This window comes from Chenopodium album, chromosome 4 (genome assembly GCF_948465745.1).
Source record: "Chenopodium album chromosome 4, dcCheAlbu1.1, whole genome shotgun sequence".
Lineage (NCBI taxonomy): Eukaryota > Viridiplantae > Streptophyta > Magnoliopsida > Caryophyllales > Amaranthaceae > Chenopodium > Chenopodium album.
In genome coordinates this window covers 18,738,067-18,760,807 of record NC_137837.1, presented here as the reverse complement: position 1 = coordinate 18,760,807, position 22,741 = coordinate 18,738,067, and the positions used below count along the sequence as shown (strand labels likewise).

General features: G+C 37.7%; 1 protein-coding gene across 3 annotated transcripts in view; it reads left to right on the top strand.

Annotated features, from left to right (window-relative positions):
• LOC145629002 (uncharacterized) overlaps positions 1-19,701 on the top strand; it is a 47,795-nt gene extending 28,094 nt beyond the window's left edge. For all 3 annotated transcript variants that reach the window (XM_081681466.1, XM_081681465.1, XM_081681467.1), the window contains 5 exons: positions 4,960-5,106; positions 5,372-5,500; positions 5,768-5,866; positions 19,083-19,121; positions 19,498-19,701. In XM_081681466.1, the coding sequence (XP_081537592.1) occupies positions 4,960-5,106; positions 5,372-5,500; positions 5,768-5,866; positions 19,083-19,121; positions 19,498-19,635 (552 nt within the window). In that variant the 3' untranslated portion in view covers positions 19,636-19,701. The remainder of the gene's footprint in view (positions 1-4,959; positions 5,107-5,371; positions 5,501-5,767; positions 5,867-19,082; positions 19,122-19,497) is intronic.
• The last annotated feature ends 3,040 nt before the right edge of the window (positions 19,702-22,741 follow it).

The window sequence follows — 22,741 nt, the reverse complement described above, 5'->3', positions numbered from 1 at the left end:
GAGAGTGTGGTCACCCAACACCGGCTATTGGTAATGACTATTCGTCTGAAAGAGAAGGCGAAGAAAAAAGTTAGACAAGAAGAACCAAGGATAAGATGGTGGACCCTAAGGGATGCAAAAGCTAAGGTTTTTACAGAAAAGGTAATTGAAGAAGCGGATTGGGATGGAGAGGTGGATCCGGACATGACCTGGTTACGAATGAAGAACTGTTTCCTAAGAGTGGCCAAAGAGGTCTTAGGGGAAGTAAGGGGAAGAACTTCGGTACAGAGAGATACTTCGTGGTGGAATGAAGAGGTGAAAGCAGTAATTAAGCAAAAAAGGGAATGCTATCAAGCCTTAGGAAAATGTAGGAGTGATGAAACCTTTGCAGCGTATAAGGAGGCTAAGAGTAAGGCAAAGGCAGCTGTTCGCCAAGCAAAAGAAAAGGCATATCAGGAGGTTTATGAAAAGCTTGATTCCAAGGAGGGAGAAAGGATCATTTATAAGATGGCAAAGAGAAGACAAGAGGCAAGGAAGGATATTGGCATGGTGAAGTGTGTCAAAGATAAGAACCAAATGGTCCTAGTGCAAGAGGAGGGCATCAAGGACAGGTGGAAGGGGTACTTCGATGAATTATTTAATGGAAGTAATGGAGTTGTGATAGGAGATACCTCTATGAGTGATGAAGAAATCAACATGGAGTATGTGCGAAGGATTAGGAGAGTAGAGGTGGAGATTGCACTGAGGAAGATGAAACCTAAGAAGGCGGTTGGCCCTGATGGGGTACCGATAGAGGTGTGGAGGTGTTTGGGTAAGATTGGTATTGATTGGTTAACAAACCTTTTCAACAAGATATGGACGGCTACAAGGATCCCACAAGATTGGAGGAAGAGCACCTTGGTCCCGGTTTATAAAAACAAAGGAGACGCTCAAGATTGTTCTAACTATCGAGGAATTAAGCTTATGAGCCATACTATGAAGTTGTGGGAAAGGGTGATTGAACAAAGGTTGAGGGCATGCACAAGCATTTCAGATAACCAATTTGGTTTTATGCCTGGGAGATCTACTATGGAGGCAATCCATTTGATAAGACAAATGATGGAGTTTTATAGGGTAAAGAAGAAAGATCTTCATATGGTCTTTATTGATTTAGAGAAGGCATATGACAAGGTGCCAAGAGAGATACTTTGGTGGGCAATGTTGAAGAAAGGTATCCCACGAAGGTATGTAGACCTAGTTAAGGATATGTATCGGGATGTGTCAACAAATGTGAGGACATGCGGAGGGTTGACAAAAGATTTCCCTATTACAATCGGATTGCATCAAGGGTCTGCATTAAGCCCTTTTCTTTTTGCAACGGTTCTAGATGAATTAACTAGACCAATTCAAGATGAGGTTCCATGGTGTATGCTGTTCGCAGATGATATCGTTTTGGTGGATGAGACTAAGGATGGGGTTAATGTCAAGTTGGAGCAATGGAGGCAAAGGTTGGAATCTAGAGGGTTTAAGCTAAGTCGGAGTAAGACTGAATATTTGGTATGTCGTTTTGGCACTCAGAGGGGGACAAGCAATGAAGTGGTGAGTTTGGATGGAAAGGATTTGACCATGAGTGAATGTTTTAAGTACCTAGGGTCGATCATCCAGAAGAATGGTGACATTGATCAAGACGTGACCCACAGGATTAAGTCAGGGTGGCTTAAATGGAGAGCGGCCACGGGAGTGTTATGCGACCGCAGCATTCCCTTAAAGTTGAAGGGAAAATTCTACAGGACTGCCATAAGACCAGTGTTGCTCTATGGTACAGAATGTTGGGCTTCTAAGAAAGAGCATATTAAAAAGATGGAGGTTACGGAAATGCGCATGTTAAGGTGGATGTGTGGAAACACTTTAAGAGATAGAATCAGAAATGAGGTTATTCGCAAGAAAGTAGGTGTGGCGGGCATTGTAGATAAATTAAGGGAAAATCGTCTGCGTTGGTTTGGACATGTAAGACGGAGACCCGAGGGTGCACCGGTGCGAAGAGTGGAAGAGTGGGACCATGGAGGGATTAAACGAGGAAGAGGGAGACCAAAGATGACTTGGTTGGAAGGAGTGAGGAAGGATATGAAGTGCATGGATTTACGTGAGGATGAAGTTTTGGATCGTAAGGGATGGAGGAGAAAGATTTATGTTGATGACTACACGGAATAATCAAATTTGGTTCATGTTAGCCGACCCCACTTTTGGGATTAAGGCTTTGATTGATTGATTGATTGAAATATGAGTCTAAAGTATTTATGTTATCTTTATTCGTTAGTATCAATATAAATAATGGCCTTAAGTTTTTACTTGCAACATTTATGTTTTTCACGTTTTTCAATTTCAATCGTTAATATCTTTAGCTATGCATTTTTAAATATTGTACTCTTTTCGTTTCATAATGTTAGTCCCATATGCTATTTTAGGCGTTTCAAAAAAATCTACCCATTGAATGTATTCCTTTTTTAGCCTATATTTATTTCCTATTATGCCGTCTTATTAAAATACCCATTATATCACTTGATTCTATTTGGATTGTTTCCTAAATTTTCACGCTTAATAGCTCTAGTCAATGATTTTTCACCACATTATTTTGTTTTTTTACTGATACATTTAACTTCTTAAACATCCAGATTCTTCCCCTCTCTCTTCTTTCTTCAACCTCCCATCATTATCCATTTTACATGAAGAACCCTTGGTTTTTCCTCTTCAATCTGAAGGCTAATTCTTCATGATTCTCCTTAAATTTTCGATTTTCTGGGTCAGTGTCACCAGATTTCACGAAGCCTCCAGTTTGTTGTGTTAGACGTTCATTTTCTCTCTCCTCAATTGGTTGTATATTTAGTACAAATTCGGTTAATTTTTGGTAGTGCATCAACAAAATTGTGTTTTTACCACTTTAATAGTCTTTGTGCATAAAACCTTGTCTTGATTGTTCTGTATTGTAGTGGTATACGATGAGGAATGAAATTGAATTGAGAATTTGAGATTAAGCTGCATTTGCCATCTGCTTGGTGCTTGCCAGCCATGAGTTCTGATGTGCTGGGTGTATTTGCTCAAATTGAGATTGAATTGAAATCAATGTTTAATGCTCGTAATATTTGCTCAAACTGTCTTTGAAGATACAATTTTTTTTGTTTAATTTTTGAAATATAAAAACATTAATGTGGTGTTTTTTTTTTTTTTTTTTTTTTTTTTTTTTAAAAAAAAAAAGTCTAATTACTGGGAAAATAAAAAAGTTGCATTTTAATTTTTCATGATTTTTTATTTAAATCTGAGTAGTTAAAGCTTTTGAAATGTTAAATTTGATTGGTTTATTGTAATGTAGTGGATTAATGACTTGGCAATAAAATCCTAGCTAAGTCGCATGCTCAGCCACAAAGGCCCACAATTATGGCTTATACTTTCCAAAACATTGTAAAAATTTAATAAGACAACTAATTATGAGCTGTTATAGTATTTTAATGTTAGATTCATAATATCCTTCTTTTCTTATTTTACGTGATTGATTTCCATATGGGACTAACATATAGAAACGAAGAAAGTAAAAATTAAATTTTAGTAGAGTACACTTTAAGACAGATCTTACCCATACGACTATATTTCTTTAAGTATGAATCACGTACTGTAATTGAAGTGAAGAATGTGAATAGTGTACGATATATAGAAGTTTTCCAAGTAAAAAAAAGGAGGTAATACTTATTAAGCTTTATGTCTAAAAACTTGAAAATTCTTGTAACAAATGACCTTACTATAATGGAGTAGCCTTATTTTAATCTATGCTCCCTTAAGTATGTTACACCCCTTTTCCCAAATTATTTTTATTTTTTACACTTATAGTGGCAGTTAGTGAATTGGTATTTTATTTAAAATGTAATTTTGATTGGAGTTATGGACTATTTTGCACAGAAAAGGTGGATGTGATGAGAGATAGTGCTTTTATTAAATTGAAAAAGATAGAGGTTTCATACAAAGAACATGTAAGTGTAATGCAAATAATATGCACTGGACTAGGATGAACAGTCTGGTGCAGCTCCATGATATAAGAATTGGTTTCTGAGGTGCAGCTCCTTTATGTTCTTTTTTTAAATTTTTTTTTTTGAGTATTAAGCTATTAGCTTTGAACGTGACACAAAGTTCAAGTTATGCAAACTGATGTACAGGCCAGATTGTTTCCTATTTCAGTTTATGAAACTATTGAGTGTTATGAGATTATGCCTTGTTCTATTTACCTTGTTTTGACTAAGATAACTTTAGTTCTGTTCAGTTCAGGAAGTTGAAATAGAGATTTATTTATTTACTCCTCTCCCTCCCCCCCTCCCCGGCGGGGAATTTCACATACAATTTAGAAATTAAATATTACCTCTGTTTTTTTTAGTTGACACGTTTCGACTTTAGCACTACTCATACACTTTCCTTTGACCGTATTTTGTGATTTATTCAATTATACATAACGAAAAAAAATATAGTCATGTGAGATCTTGTTAAATTCGTCACAATATGTTTTTTCAAAATATCAACTTTTTATAATTTTTGCTTATCGGTAATTAAAGGTATTAATGGTTAAGTATGTGCGTTGACAAATGTGACTAAGAAAACGTGTCAATTAAAAAGAAACGGAGGAAGTAAATAATAAGCTTTAAGCAGACAATATAAGATAAGATGATACAAATTTAGACAAAATAAATAGGATCAAACATAGCCTAAAGTCTGAGTTTGAGTTAGTGTAATGTGTAAAGTATGAGTTTTCTATACTCTTACAGTGGAGAGTCTATATTACTGGACATAGTTGACTGCTGTTTTAATAATTTCAGATTTAGAAAATGATATTGCTTTTACTATGGTTGAATCTTGAAGGGACTTTCTTATCTATGCTCATTAAATATTCTAGTAAATATTAACTTTATCATTTAGTATTTACACAAAAAAGTTTGATGTGAGTTCATTTATCTTTGTTGGCAGTTAACAAGGGCATATTTTGCCTTTCTGGAGGTTTTGTTTAGCAGTCATATTGCTTTTGTACTGAATCTGGATACAAGCACTTTTATGCGCATTATGGGATCCCTTGAATCTGGTCTTAAAGGTTTAGATACTGGCATCTCAACACAGGTGCGTTACAGCTGCCCTGCCATCCCAGTAGCCAACGTTTCTTAAAATTATTATATACAGCTTTTATTTTTTTTATTTTTTTTTATTATTATTATTTTTGTTTAGTTTGTATGGCTCTAGATTATTTCACTCATTGTTTAATCCAGTGTGAACTGTTATATCCTCAAAAGAAAATCTTGTTAGGTGGAGTGAATATATGTAAAGGATTGCTGTTTTCTTCACATATATCATATTTTAGTTTGACGTTTATCAATGCTCTTCTCAGTGTGCATCAGCAATTGATAATTTGGCAGCTTTTTATTTCAACAACATTACTATGGGGGATGCACCTTCTTCACCAGCTGCAATAAGTCTTGCACGACATATTGCAGAATGCCCCACATTGTTCCCAGAAGTAAGATTTTATATCCTCGAATAATCATGAAGAGGATATTTTTATTTTTTAATTTTTTAACTAAGTTCTTTTTCCTTATACATAGCTATATAGCCGACTATGACACTTAAACACCTATTTGTATGAGGTTGCAACATGTTTGCAGTCTTGCACACTATTGATTCAGTTCTATTAAAGTTGGAGAGAATGACTGGGAGGGGCACATAATTTTATTTTGGATGGCTTTAGTGTTCTATTGTGGTAATAATCTACTTTTGCTTCTGACAGATTTTGAAGACCTTATTTGAGCTTGTTTTATTTGAGGACTGTCCCAATCAATGGAGCTTGAGTAGGCCAATTCTGAGTCTGATTTTGATAAGCGAGCAGGTACTAGCTTTTTATGCTTTTTATACGCTTCTTTTGTTCGGCCTATACAGAGTTTAAGTAGCTTTGTGTTTGTATCATTACGGAAAAAACTATGCATGCCTGGGATAACACTGTATGAATTAGACTGATTTCATGCTGTTGATAGTACATAGTATTTGGCTAAAAGTAGCTTTGTGATGCAATTTATTTATTTTCAATAAAGATGCAGTGATGCTTAATATGATGCCATTGTGCAGAAATCAAGACATTTGATATTTAGGTTTGGAATTTGGTTTTAAAAATTAAGTTAAATTAGTAGCATCAATGTTCAAAATGAGTGTTGGATGAATCGGGATTGAATTTCAGTGTTTTTGCCTATGTCAATAAAAATCAATAATTGTAAAGAAGAAATATAATAGAGATTGAGTAAAAATAATTTCAATTCAGCAAAATTAATTTCAGTTTTAATTTCAGTTCATTAAAAATTAATTAAGTTTAGCAAAAATAAATTTTAGTTTAGTAAAAATAATTTCAATTCAGCAAAAATAAGGTGAAGTGAACGGGGCCTAAAATTGGACTTGATTCTTTTAAATGATGCCTAAGCTTGATCCATGTCCCAAATTATGTAGTCATATTGGATTATTTTCGTGGCGTGCCTAACTAGCCCTTGTGTTAGCCTATCTCATGCTACATGGGTACCTGCTAAGTTATCATATTCGACATGGGTACTTAAGTAGAATTACCTAATTAAATTATATTAAACCAAGAAAATGAAATTAACATTATAAGTATAATCTAATTAAAAATTGCTAATTAAAATAACAATCCTCTAAGTTTGTGGAGGTGATACTTGTATGTGTAATTTGAATCGATTAAAATTGAGTTGGGTTTAGTGATTCATGATTTGATATTTTAATATGTGAAATTTTTATATATAGTCGCCACTTATTTTAATTTATTTCGTTTTTAAAAATAATTGGTCATAATAATTGAGGTTAATAAAAATAGATCATGTATAATTATTGTTTGGAAACAATCTCCAACGTGATAGCGATCTTTATTTTAGTAGTATATCAAGCATTATGAAAACTACTTTTATTTTATTTACTTAAACATGTTCAATTATTTAATTTTTAATTTTAATCAAAAAATTTATTTACTTAAATTTTTAAGACAAATTTATTTTAGTAGCATCAATCCCATATATAAGTGAATTTCCGGTGAATGTTATTCGGATAAATTTACTTGTAGTCCATTTAAACACTCCCTTCGTTTCGTAATAATTGCAACACTTTCCTTTTCCTTCAATTCCATAATAATTGCAACACTTATTTATTTGGTAAGGACCCACAAATATTTTAATATTGTCTCTTTTAGTTTCCCCACTTACACTTCTTTTTTTTTTTAAAAATTATTTCTCTCCTATTTACAATTAATTGTATCCCCACTAATTGTACTTTATACAATTAAATTCCCCCTTTGGTCTCCACCCTATAATTCTCTTTAACATTTGTGCCTTCCCTAATGTTGCAATTATTACAAAACAGGGGGTGTAACCAAATCATTTTTGATTAAAAATTAATCGGAGAAAATTTGACCTTCTTTTGCAAAAATTTGATTTTGAATAAATTATCCATGTAAATTTTTTTAAAATATTGATGCAATGCATCAAACATTTTCTAAGATTTATATTTATTTTTTTGTAAGGATTTCACAAACTTTTAAGAGCATTGTGATTTTTTTTTGTAAGGATTACAACAATAACCTTTGACAGCCACAAAAGTTAACGAACGTTAGAGAATGTTAAGTGGCGTTACTAAAATTGTTTAATTAAAAAAAAAATAATAACATAAAAAAAAAACATTAAAAAAAGCCATGATTCCCTAGACACCTTCCTCCCACCGCCAAACCCTAACCCCTCCCCTAAACTTGCCGGAAAACCAGCTGGCACTCCACCTTAACCACCTAAATCGGTCGGCCGGTACTTTACCTCCCCATCTGACTTACCCGACACCCTCCCTTTCCCCTAACCCCCACCGCATCTACCTTCTTTCTCGAAACCCCAACCACCTAACAACGCTGCTCCTTCCTTCCCCCACCTGAAACAACCCCTAACTCCCTTTCCCACACCTCGAAACGGCGAGAGAGGGTCGTTTCGAGGTGGTGGAAAGGAATTGTTGGCTGTTTCGTGGTGGTTTAACGGAGGAATGATGCGTCACATGGTTGTGTTCGTGGAGTGTCAAGGAAAGGAGGGTGAGGGGGAAAGGTCGGGGGCTCGTTGGCTATCTGGGCGAGGGTGGACAGTTGTCGGCGGCAGCAATGATGTGGGCTGATGGGCGGGGTTGTTGTGGTGGGAGGGGTGGTTGGTTGTTTTTCTAATTAATTCTTAATTAAGTATTAATTATTTTATTTTCTGATTTTTTTATTTTTTTTTAAAAGTGTTAGACCAATTAGAACAGGACACGTGTCAAATTAAAAACGCCACTTAAAGTTCGTTAAGGGATATTGATGATAAAATATTTTGAGGCGGAGGGCACAACTTATAATTTTGAAAAAGCATGGGTACAACTTAGAAATTCAATAACTTGGGGGGCAGAGCTTAGAAAACCTCCTATTTTTAATATGATTTACTACCTTCGTTTCAAGTTTTTTGCAACTTTGGAGTCGACACGGACTCCTAGGCAAAAAATGAGAAATGGAGATTAAGAAAAGGGAGGGACATGTGATTTAAGGAAGGAGAGAGAAATTGGGGATAAATTAATAATGAATTTACCACCTTCCATAACACCAGCCACACGCATCACCACCTCGACGCACCGCCAGTGTCAGCCACCAACACTAGCCTCACGGGCACCGCCCAACCACCACATATCCACAGCGCTCAAACCCAAAACCTAAAACTTATCCCGTAGCCACCACACACAAACCCGAAACCAACCCCGCTGCAACCATATCACACAAAACCTAAAACCAAACCCAGATGCACCACACAACCACCCCGTAACGCTCCCACACTAACTCACACCACTTACCCTTAGCCAACCCAAAAATCAACCTGCATCCTTAAAAATTACCCACCTCCGACACCAGCCCTCATCGAAATATCCACCGACCCATATCACCTAAATTAAATTCGTTTGAAATTGGTGGTTCGACCACCACCATAACCGCGAACTTTCGGTCATCATTGTCCATGGGTAGATGGTAGATCTTCACCACCCCAATGGTTTGTCTTCGTGGGAGAAAGAGAAGGGGTCAGATTGAAGGGTAGAGAAAGAAAATGGGGAATTGAAGAAGAAGTTCAAGAATTGGGTTTGATTTTACTGGAAAGATTCGATGATAGGAGTTATGAATATTGTTCAATGAACTAAAATATTCAGATTAATCTGGTTGGGGGAATTAATTAGATTTGGTGGAAATATTTAGATTAATTAAGTTGGATTATTATTTTGATTAAGTTTTGTTTTAAGTAACTAATTGAGTTTTTGAAAATTTTAGTAAGGGTATTTTAGTAAATTTATTTTAAAAAATTCACTAAAAATGGAAAATTTTGGAAAGTTGCAAAAAATGTGTAGCGGACATTTTTAGTAAAAGTTGCAAAAAACTTGAAACGGAGGTAGTAAAACTTATATATTATCTTGATAGCTCTTTCCCAAACTAGATATTAGTGCATTTTGTTTCATGCCTAACTAGCCTTTCTGTTAGCCTAGCCTATGCTAAAGTAAGAATGGCAACAGATCGGATTCGTGTCGTATGTGGCTAAATTCGAACCCAATCCGCTTAACAAACGATCATGGACTCGAATCCGAATTCGCTTGATTCGAGTCCGATCCGACTCGTATTTTTTCGCCTCCAAATCCGGTCCCTTTATCTAGACATTCCTTAATTTTGAGATATACTAATATTTGCTAGACATTTCTCAAAAAATTTAATTTCTTACATTTTCTTGGTTAAATTCTAACCCGGTGTCGGATTTTATGGAAAGTCCAAGTCCGATCCGCCTCATATTCGGATTTGAATCTGTTTAGTCGGATTCTGTTGAAACCCATTGTAGCCCACTTGTGAATGTCCCACATTGGAGAAAGATGAGAGGTGGTTCCACTTTATAAGGTAGAAGAATTACTCCTACTATTGCCAATTGGTTTTAGTATGGAAGCTCTAAAGCCTTGTTTGTGGACCAAACTCTCCTCCTCCTTGTTCGGGTTGCCAGGCCCATTTCATATTGTTTCAAAATTTATCATGGTATCAGAGCCCAGGTTTATTGGGTCGTTTATAACTGGGCATTTGTCAAGCCACTGGTTAAGGGACCTCTATTGGATGTTCATTCCCAAAGAGGATTTATACTGTACCTTGTGGTGTGCTCTAAGTTCTAAGGACACTCACATGTGAGGGGGAGTGTTGAATCCCATTGTAGCCCACTTGTGAGTGTCCCACATTGGAGAAAGAGGAGAGGTGGTTACACTTTATAAGGTAGAGGAGTTACTCCTACTATTGCCAATTGGTTTTAGTATGGAAGCTCTAAAGCCTTGTTTGTGGACCAAACTCTCCTCCTCCTTGTTTGGGTTGCCAGGCCCATTTCATATTGTTTCAAAATTTATCAGATTCGGATTATTTTTAAACGGATTCGTATTGGACTTTTTTCTTCGGATTCAAATCGAACTCAGATTGAATTGTCTCCGTATGCCAAACTCTTCCTAGTACATGTGGGTAAATGCTTCATAATATACTCAACAGTTGACATAAGTAGCATTACAATGTGCTACTATTTATGTAATGGAAGTTGAGGAGAACGAAATATGGGAGTTGATACCTTAACCTGATAGAGACCTTTTGGGTCGGATATGAACCAAATCAAATCTTTGTGGGCTTAGGTCCAGAATGGACAATATCTACTAGTGGGCTCATATTGACATGAGGTGTTATATACTTATATGTATATTTGCCATTGACACGGGTATATATATATATATATATATATATATATATATATATATATATATATATATATATATATATATATATATATATATATATATATATATATATATAAGGAAGGGATCCAGTAAAAATCCCTCCTTATATAAGAACCCTTTCTTATGTAAGAACACCCGATGTTCTAAATTTTTTTCGGCTTATGTTCTAAACACCCTTTCCTATGTTCTAAATTTTTTTCGGCTTATGTTCTAAAGTTTCTCCTACTCCTTATATTCTAAATTTTTTTCAGCTTATGTTCTAAAGTTTTTCCTAACTCCGCCAGTGGGTTTCCCGCTGCCAGTCCCAAGCCTGGATAAAGGAGGAGGGTTACGGTAGGCCAGTGACAGCCAGTATAAAACTTCGTCACATCCCATGACATGAGCCAAACAGATATTTTCGTGGGGGCGTTCCCTACTCAGCGACGCGCTGCACTTCCTAGACCCGGGTGTAGTGATAAGTATGCAAGGGTTGCTAGGTCGTCGCCCAGAAGCGACGCGCCACATTGCCCGAGTGTGGTGTCAAATGAGCAAGGGCGTGCCATTGGGGCGTTCCCTACTGAGCGACGCGCTGCACTTCCCAGACCCGGGTGCAGTGATAAGTATGTAAGGGTTGCTAGGTCGTCGCCCAGAAGCGACGCGCCATATTGCCCAATTGTGGTGTCAAATAATCAAGGGCTTGGAGTTGGGATCAGGAGGGAGCGTGGGAGAAAAGAATTTAGTTTGCGGATTGGTTCTTGGAATGTGGGGTCTCTTACGGGAAAATCAGCAGAATTGGTAGAAGTAATGAAAAGACGACGCGTGAACATCATGTGCCTCCAAGAGACAAGATGGACAGGAGAAGGAGCTCGAGGCTTGGTTTTGGGGTATAAGGTATGGTATGTTGGGCAAGAAACGAGCCACAGAACAAGGAATGGTGGAGCTAGGAACGGAGTTGGTGTGGTTCTCGATGAGAGGTTGGCAAAAGAGGTGATCGAGGTCTATCGGAAGAACGATAGGTTGATAAGGCTGAAGTTGCTATGTGGCAAGGAGATTGTGAATGTTATCAGTGCTTATGCTCCCCAAGTGGGTTTAGATGCAGAAGAGAAACGACAATTTTGGGAGGACCTAGACGAGGTGGTGCAGGGTGTCCACCACTCAGAGAAGTTATATATTGGAGGGGATCTAAATGGGCACGTTGGGGCGAGCCGAGATGGCTATGAGAGTGTCCATGGAGGCTTTGGGTATGGGCAGAGGGACGCCGGTGGTGAAGCTATTATGGATTTTGCCCAATCATATGATTTAATTTTGGCTAATACTTGGTTTAAGAAGAGGGATTCACACTTGATAACTTTTCGGAATGGAGCAAATGCAACTCAAATAGACTTCCTGCTCACAAGGAGCATAGATAGACAAAGTTGCATAAACTGTAAGGTTATCCCAGGGGAGAGTGTGGTCACCCAACACCGGCTATTGGTAATGACTATTCGTCTGAAAGAGAAGGCGAAGAAAAAAGTTAGACAAGAAGAACCAAGGATAAGATGGTGGACCCTAAGGGATGCAAAAGCTAAGGTTTTTACAGAAAAGGTAATTGAAGAAGCGGATTGGGATGGAGAGGTGGATCCGGACATGACCTGGTTACGAATGAAGAACTGTTTCCTAAGAGTGGCCAAAGAGGTCTTAGGGGAAGTAAGGGGAAGAACTTCGGTACAGAGAGATACTTCGTGGTGGAATGAAGAGGTGAAAGCAGTAATTAAGCAAAAAAGGGAATGCTATCAAGCCTTAGGAAAATGTAGGAGTGATGAAACCTTTGCAGCGTATAAGGAGGCTAAGAGTAAGGCAAAGGCAGCTGTTCGCCAAGCAAAAGAAAAGGCATATCAGGAGGTTTATGAAAAGCTTGATTCCAAGGAGGGAGAAAGGATCATTTATAAGATGGCAAAGAGAAGACAAGAGGCAAGGAAGGATATTGGCATGGTGAAGTGTGTCAAAGATAAGAACCAAATGGTCCTAGTGCAAGAGGAGGGCATCAAGGACAGGTGGAAGGGGTACTTCGATGAATTATTTAATGGAAGTAATGGAGTTGTGATAGGAGATACCTCTATGAGTGATGAAGAAATCAACATGGAGTATGTGCGAAGGATTAGGAGAGTAGAGGTGGAGATTGCACTGAGGAAGATGAAACCTAAGAAGGCGGTTGGCCCTGATGGGGTACCGATAGAGGTGTGGAGGTGTTTGGGTAAGATTGGTATTGATTGGTTAACAAACCTTTTCAACAAGATATGGACGGCTACAAGGATCCCACAAGATTGGAGGAAGAGCACCTTGGTCCCGGTTTATAAAAACAAAGGAGACGCTCAAGATTGTTCTAACTATCGAGGAATTAAGCTTATGAGCCATACTATGAAGTTGTGGGAAAGGGTGATTGAACAAAGGTTGAGGGCATGCACAAGCATTTCAGATAACCAATTTGGTTTTATGCCTGGGAGATCTACTATGGAGGCAATCCATTTGATAAGACAAATGATGGAGTTTTATAGGGTAAAGAAGAAAGATCTTCATATGGTCTTTATTGATTTAGAGAAGGCATATGACAAGGTGCCAAGAGAGATACTTTGGTGGGCAATGTTGAAGAAAGGTATCCCACGAAGGTATGTAGACCTAGTTAAGGATATGTATCGGGATGTGTCAACAAATGTGAGGACATGCGGAGGGTTGACAAAAGATTTCCCTATTACAATCGGATTGCATCAAGGGTCTGCATTAAGCCCTTTTCTTTTTGCAACGGTTCTAGATGAAGTAACTAGACCAATTCAAGATGAGGTTCCATGGTGTATGTTGTTCGCAGATGATATCGTTTTGGTGGATGAGACTAAGGATGGGGTTAATGTCAAGTTGGAGCAATGGAGGCAAAGGTTGGAATCTAGAGGGTTTAAGCTAAGTCGGAGTAAGACTGAATATTTGGTATGTCGTTTTGGCACTCAGAGGGGGACAAGCAATGAAGTGGTGAGTTTGGATGGAAAGGATTTGACCATGAGTGAATGTTTTAAGTACCTAGGGTCGATCATCCAGAAGAATGGTGACATTGATCAAGACGTGACCCACAGGATTAAGTCAGGGTGGCTTAAATGGAGAGCTGCCACGGGAGTGTTATGCGACCGCAGCATTCCCTTAAAGTTGAAGGGAAAATTCTACAGGACTGCCATAAGACCAGTGTTGCTCTATGGTACAGAATGTTGGGCTTCTAAGAAAGAGCATATTAAAAAGATGGAGGTTACGGAAATGCGCATGTTAAGGTGGATGTGTGGAAACACTTTAAGAGATAGAATCAGAAATGAGGTTATTCGCAAGAAAGTAGGTGTGGCGGGCATTGTAGATAAATTAAGGGAAAATCGTCTGCGTTGGTTTGGACATGTAAGACGGAGACCCGAGGGTGCACCGGTGCGAAGAGTGGAAGAGTGGGACCATGGAGGGATTAAACGAGGAAGAGGGAGACCAAAGATGACTTGGTTGGAAGGAGTGAGGAAGGATATGAAGTGCATGGATTTACGTGAGGATGAAGTTTTGGATCGTAAGGGATGGAGGAGAAAGATTTATGTTGATGACTACACGGAATAATCAAATTTGGTTCATGTTAGCCGACCCCACTTTTGGGATTAAGGCTTTGATTGATTGATTGATTGATTGATTGTTCTAATGTTTTTCCTATATTCTAAATTTTTTCAACTTATGTTCCAAATTATTTTTTACTCCGTATGTTCTAAATTTTTTTTAAGCTTATGTTCTAAATGTGTTCCTATGTTCTAAATTATTTTTTCAGCTTATGTTCTAAATTTTTTCCTAATGTTCTGATGGGCATTAGAACGGTCGCACATTCCACACTCAATCAAACACACTTATAAACAAACATCCTACAAACCAAACATAATGATAAGTAAGAGTTCGGTCCATAAGGAACGGATATGGTTGCTAAAGATTTTAACACTTAAGCTTATCGAAGTCTTTGGTGAATTGGGGGTTCGTCACATAGACAAACAAACTATGGTTCTGAATCGATGGATTAAAGACACTAGGGAATGAGATCCACTCAACTAAGGCAATTAGGCAAACGGGGAGTAAAATACACAAGATATAGCAAGGACTATATGTAAGATCAACCTCATGCAATGAGAAAAAAAACTCACACTACCAAACTTAGATTCCTCATTAGTTTGGCAATAGAAGATACATAATCAAATTGCAATAAGTAATGACAAACTCAATTCACATTTCCATGTCAAACTAAGCATATCATGCTATCAAGCTCCTAAGTCATGGGTAGCTAATCCTATCATGAAGAACTAACAAGCAATCTCATACAATTAATTAATTGCAATACAAATGTCAATAACCCTCCCACATTCACATAACTAACCAATAGGTTGAGTTTCACCCAACCCCTAGCAAAGAGGACTACTCACAACTCATTTTAAGTGACATGCAAACAAAGGTTAGGGTTTTGATTGCTTCAATAATTGGGGAAAAGTGATTAACAATTGAATAAACAATCATCTAACAACAAATTATCAAGAACTAAAGGGATTCGAGTAACATGTAAAAACCAAATAAAACCAGAAATTAAGTAGATGAAGGTGGAAGAAATTACTAATTGAAGTTTCAAAATGCTGAATACAAAGTGCCAAATCTTGAGAATCCTTGAAACTCACTATTACAATGATTATTCTGATGAAAACTAAACTAAATTACCAAAAATGGATTATTTCAAACGAAGAGGAGTTGCTTAAAACTATACTACTGTTGTCCAACTCTCAAATGAACTAAAGGGGAAGTATTTATACTCCCCGATTTACATAGGTTAATCCGTCAAAATAAAACGGATTTCCAGTGAGGAGCATGCGCTCCTAGCCCTGGAGCGGGCGCTCCTACCAAGCTGCATGCCCGCTCCTATCATCGATAGAATGAGGCAGGGAGGAGCGGCTGATAGTGTGTGCGTCCGCTCCCTTGTTCTTCAGCACATGGCTGATTCAATCTTCAAGGGGAGGAGCGGTCGTTCCAAGGAGGGTGCATGCCCGCTCCTCCCGCTTCATCTTGAGGCAGAATGACTTGGGGCAGCTTGTAGCGCCCGCTCAAGCTTGGGCGCTCGCCCGCTCCTCTATGATGGAGCTCCTGCTCCTCCTAGAGTGGTGCACACCCGCTCCGCTTGGAGCGGGCTCTCCTTTCTCTGATGTCAAGACTTCCAAGCTTTTATTGTTTGTCAAAGGAAATCATAATACTTGCAAATCATGGAAAAACACAAGCAAAGAGGGGGCGAAGCCAAGATACAACATTTTCATTCAAAACGGGCTAGAAAGAGGGGGAAAAATTGCAAAACCGGGTTTAAATCAACAAAATAAATGGTCAAGTAAACCACTTGTCATGTTCTAAATTATTTTTCAGCTTATGTTATAAATTTATTCCTGTGCTATAAATTATTTTTTCAACTTATGTTCTAAAATTTTTTTGGCTTATGTTCTAAAATTTTTCCAATGTTCTAAATTTTTTTCTATGTTTAAATTTTCTTTTTTTTATGTTTTAAACCTGCACTCCTCAAAATTACAGAAATGCCATTACTAAAAGATCATTTTAGATGGTTAGATTAAAACTAATAAAGGGTTGAGATTGGTTCTTATATAAGATTGGATTCTTATATACAGGAGGGTTCTTACATGAACCTTCATATATATATATATATATATATATATATATATATATATATATATATGTGCATAATATTTGTGCTAATGTGCATATTTTTTTAACTGAATGACCAAAATTTGATGTGCATAAATTTTGAACATAAGAAAATTCAAATTTTTTAGGAAATTTTGAGTTTTGGTATGTGAAAGATGAACCTAATTGAATTTTCGCACCCTTTTAAAATTTATTTTATTTTGGTACCCGTCAAATTGAAAAATTATAGGTTTTGGTACCTCCGTCCATGTTTTGTTATGTTTTTCGTTAGTGGGGCCTAGCCATAAAACTGCAACCTCCTAGCCACCCTTAGCCCCCCTCTTCCTCCCCGTGCGGCTGTCGGCAACCCTAATAATCACCTTCTAGCCACCAAAACACCAATTATCAGGTGCCGACGACCCCGAAGCCTAGTCACAGAAGCATGTCGCCGCGGCCAGACACACAACCCTCATTTACCAAAGCCACCGAACGCACTCCAGCCGCCACCACCACCACTCGAAACTCCCTAATTCACCTCCGATTCACCGCTCCATCACACCAGCACCACCAAAATTACCCCCTAAAAACCCTCCTAAAAACCCTAAACATGTTTTGTTTTTCGGGTAGTTTTATGTGGGTTTCGGGGGACGGCGTAAAGGGGAGGGTGTTTGTTTCAAGGGGAAGGAGGAGGAGGCCAGCGAACAGGGGAGGGGGGTTGTTTTTCAGCGAACGGTGGTTGTTTTGGAGGGCAGCTGTGTGGCGGTTTAGCGGCTCAGACCGGAGGAGGGAAAGGGAGGAGGCAGGCTCGCCAGCGCCGGGAAAATGAATGGGCATCGGCAGCCGGGACGGAGAGGGGGAAGGATGGCTGACGGGGAGGGGGGAGGGGTGGCAGTGGCTGGTTGGTTTTTTTTTTTTTTTTTTTTTTTTTTTTTTTTTTTTTTTTTATAAAGGCTTTTTTTTTTAGTAAATTAAATTATTAAATTATTAGATAATGGGCTCCGCAAACGGAAAATTTAACAGAACATGGACAGAGGTATCAAAACCTATAATTTTACACTTTGATGGGTACTAAAAAAAAAAAAAGTTTTTATACAGGAGCTTGTCTAGTTTTTGTTCCAGCTCTTGACTTTATAGGAGACACTATCATGAGTGTCATTGTATCATTTAATTCTGTATTTTATTATTCACTCACATTAAACTTAGCATGTGTGATTAAGGTCTAGCTTGGAGTGCTCTCCTACCTATTAAGTGAGATGCTTTATTTTACAGACCTACAACTCCCTTTTTGGAGCATATCCATTGTTTCTATTCAGATTTTGCTTTCTGTAATGGATCTTTTGCTTTTAAGGCAACCTGTGAGTGTAGTCTATTTGACCTCTTCCTCTATCATGAAATGATTGCTTAGCTATATTAGCTTGTATCTAGGCCATATCATCTATTCCTGTCTCTCTCTCTCCTTCCATTCCTTTTGTAATTTAGTGGATTTGTGTGACATACAATGTGCTATTACAAAACTGGAATTTTTGTGCTACTTTTATGGGTTTTACAAACAGTTTTAGAGGTAAGAAAGCAACATACAAGTGAAATATTAGCTAATGAAAAATCATTTATAGATCGATCCTTCCTTATTTTTAATCCATCGATGTTCTTTCCCTACTAAGGATGTAACTTTTGAACTTGAAAAAAAATAAGAAAGAAAAAAAATTAGAGGGGAATATACAAGAGAAGGGCGAACAAAAAAGAGTAGGCTATAGGAGATCAGAGTATGTCAAAAAGCCATGTCAATACTATATTGTCAACATTAATAGAATTTCTAATGGAAGGCTACTCAACAGAACTAGGTGTCGAGGTGGTGGGAGAAGTTGAGAACCAAGTATATATGCTAAATAGAAAGAGTTGATACTAATGGTATCCTCATACCGCGCCACATTATGCTCATCCCCTGCATATGCTTATGTATTGGACCTTCAAAGTTGTGAGACACACAGCCATTCGTATTATTAAGTATTTGAGTTTATGTGTTGGATCTTCAGAGTTGTGAAGCAAACGACTATTGTTATTGCTAAATATATTTTGGAGCATTGTTGAATGAAGGTAGGGATTTAGAGGTTAAATGCTCAAGGAAATATTCAACAGAAGTGTGTTTTTACTGTGATGTGATATATCAGATCAGCATAAAGATGGAGGTTTTAGAAATCAGATGCTCATCTATGAAAACTAGTTTGCTTCCCTCTGCACTGCCCCTTCCTTTTTTTAGTTGACTTGTTATTTGACTGGCTGGAATTTTATTATCATCAAGTCTAGGTTAGGCAAACTTAAAATAAATAGTTTGTCTTAAACTTCGTATAATATTGTTGCACTATTATCCTTGTTTTATATCAATTCTGTTTTTCTTGGATGCTCCTTTTCCTGCCATTCACTTTTTTCTCTTGTCAAATGAAGTTCGTTTCTAACCGAGGACGGGGTTTAATGTAGGAAATAGATCCCAACCTAGAAATGAAGTAGATCATTGATCTCCTTCCTCACCAGGAAAGGGAACAAATGGTTATTTAACTAATCTGTTATCCTAATTGACTTTGCAGATATTTACGGATTTGAAAACTCAAATACTGGCCTCACAGGTATATTTTCGATTACTTCTTTCTGCAATCCTTATTTTCTGTTTCAGTTAAAAACCAAGCAAGAGACTTCTGGTGCACTCTGCTTATAAGAAAAAGTTTTAGTTTATGTCTAAATTTTCATTCAAATAAGTCACAGTTGCTTTAGTTTTCCCAAACTTTGTTCCCATGAACAGTTAAAACTTCTTTTGAATGCATGAGGTTTTTATTTTATTTTATTTTATAAGTGCATAGTTTGTGGTCTATTACTAATAGATTACATCACTTGCATTATAAGGTGACTTTTAAAGATTGTGGATCATTAGTGAAATTAATATCCAACTTCTTATACAAAACATGTTAAATTCACTTAACTGATTCAACCTCTTGATACTTGCAGCCAGTGGAACAACAGCAGCGCCTTGTGCTTTGTTTTGACAAATTAATGGCAGATGTATCCCGAAGTTTAGATTCAAAAAACAGGGACAAGTTTACCCAGAACTTGACTGTTTTCAGGCATGACTTCCGTATGAAGTAGCTCTACTATTATGGACAGGAAATTCTTCTCGTAAATTATAATTTAAGCATATCATTTTGTCTTTCATATATGCTTTGATATGTTGGAGTACCTGGATGGGAGGTGCTGATTTCACCTCAAGATCAATGCGCAGGAGAATTGTGTTTTCTTTGTATAGTCTTGTTAGCACAGTAAAAGTAGGATCGATTTGGACATTAAATTTTAGTATACTAACATAATAGGTTCTAGTTCACTTGGTCTTATGCTTACAAACTGCTAGGATGAAGTTCTTTAATCATATGCCAGAATGCTACAGAGCAACAGGAAATCTTAGGTCAAGTTCATTTTTGTTTAGTAAAATGGAACGTGTTGGATATCTGGATTGTACTAGTTGTACGTCCGACAGTTCTGCATATTTGTTTTGTACATGAACTTCACAATTCTTTTGACTGTCGATAATGAAAAGATGAATCTGCTTGTATCCCTTCCTTTCTTTCATTTGTTCACAGGAGTTATTTAAGCTGAGCACATGATTTGGAAACTCGCTTCTCTCCAATTCTTTGTAGCTTGCTTTTATTTGTTACTATTGAATGCTCAAACATATGGTTGTAGAGTGAAATATGGAGTGCTTGAATTTGACGGTCTAATTTCATCTGATTTCTTTATAATCCAAATTGAATTAGTAATTTAATTTGGATTGAAATTAAATTTGATCCGAATAATGTTCATTCACCCCTATATACAAAAAAGTATAGCACGAAACAAATAGATTAGATAAAAACCTTGAAAATCAATTTCGATTCAATTTGAAGTTTAAAGCCTCCACTGCTCATTTTTAGCTATTAGATTTGACTTTAATTTTTAGAACAAAATTTCAAACCTCAATTCGTCCAAAAATATTAGAAAAGAGAACTTATGATTTTAATTATTTATATGATTAAAGTTAAGATTTAATGTTAGAGATATGAGATATCAGAAAATATATGTGTGATATATTTTCCGTGGATATCATTAGGAGAATAATATATTTATGTTTATTTTATATTGAGATATTGTTTAGAGAAAATATGTATATAAGATTTAGGGGTTATGCTAGTATATCTTTTAGAAAAATTATTGGAAAAATTGAAAAGAAAAATCTCACCTTTGCTCTATCTGCTCAAAACAAGCCAACCTTTGCATATTCTGGGAATGGGCCAACCTTTACCCCTTATTTTCTTTAAACGGTCCCTTTTACAAGCTACCTGATGAGCAGGTTAACTTTTTTAATTTTTTTTTTTTCTGTAATCATCTTCAACACCATAATCACCAGCACCATTCACCATAACCACCACATCACCACCTAACACCACCTCCACTACTGAACCAAACTGACTCCCACACCCACAATCACTGCCCCACCACTAACCAGTGATCACTGCCCCCACAACCCCCTTAACTGTAATTTATCCCGCCCCGAAATCCACCGTGTCGACCAGAGCTCTACCCCACCCAACCCCAAAATCAGACTCAATTTGATTTCCAAAGTAATCGAAGTTGAAGTTGATTTCCAAAGTAATCACAATGGTCAATTTGATTTACAAAGTAATTGAAGTTGAAGGTGCCTGAAAGTTTAAAGAAAGACTCAATTTGATTTCCAAAAGAAAAAATGGAGAGATTTGGTATAAACTTTGGCTGTGTAATTAGATCGCTTCACCATGGCCAAATTCCAGAATTAAAATTGCTTGCTTCGAGGTGGTTTTGTACGGCGAGGAAGGGGTGGGGGTGATTTCGGTCCTTGGGGTAAGTTGGATGAGTTATTCTGTATGGCTTTGTTGATTGCTGGTGGTGGGTTGGTGGCTTGCTGTTGTGAGCGGAAGGAGGTTGCGTGGTGATGGGCGGCTACTGGAAGCGCTGGTGGATGCAGGTTTGCTGGTTGTGGTCAACTGGTCAAGGCTCGGTGGTTGTGCGGCTTTGTTGATTGCTGGTGATGGGTCGGCCGGCGGGAAAGGGGGTAGCTATGGTGGTGGTGGGGGCTGAGTCAAGAGGAAGGAGGTGGTTCTTTTTTATTTTTTTTTCTTTTCTTTTAGGTTTTTTTCTAATTATTTAAGCTAACAACCAATTAGAAGGTGACATGTGGCAAGTCACCTTCTAAAACAGGTTACTAAATTATAAAATCGGTCAAAGGCTTGTTTTGAGAAAATAGGGGGTAAAGGTTGGTCCGTTCACATAATACGCAAAGATTGGCTTGTTTTGAGTAGATAGAGAAAATGTGGGATTATTCTTTTCACTTTTTCCAAGATTATTTCCTATCTTATGAATTTAGGTTTCTGTATAAATACTCTACTTATTGATCAATAATAAAAGGAAAAATTGCTCAACATAATCCCACCTCTAGGTTGTCTGCTAAAAATAATCTCACCTTTGGATTATTTTTAAATAATCCCACCTTTATACCCACCCTGCTATAAATGGTCCCAACCGGTCATTTAACTTGTTATACCAAGTTACCATACACGTGGCAGACTGTAATTGGTCAAAAAAAAAAATCAAATCAAATCAAATCAAATAAATCTTTTTTTATAAAAAAAAGTAAAATAAAAAATTAATATTCAAAAACCATCATCCACCCAAGCCAACCCCAACACCCCATACACGCGGCTCCGGCCATCCACGAAAACCCAGCTCCGGCGTGCGACTTACCCCCTCCCCTTAAACCACCCCAACCCTCTTTCTCACTCCTTTCCCCGCGAAAACCCAAGCGAGCCACCACGATTTCTAGCCGCGTTGTCGAACCCCTTTAAACCCAGCTCCGGTGCGCCGACCACCCCAATCCCCAAATTCTGCTCGCATTGATCTCCTCCATCCACGTTTCTAGCCGCATAATGGGCAATTGGTTCGTCCCCCGATCCCGGCCCCACCGAACTCCCCGTTCCCCGATTCCACCCTGTCGAACTCCCTTGCCCATTCAACCTGTTTTCTAGGATTTGGTTTGGTGGGTTTGGTGGATTTTCGAATGGTTGAGTTAATGGGTTAGTGGGGTTTTGGGGTTGGGTTGGATGGGTGGGGTTCCAGTGAGTGCGATCTCCATAGCGGTGGTTTCAGTTCTGGGTGGGATGGTGCCATGGTGGTTCTAGGGTTTGGCTTT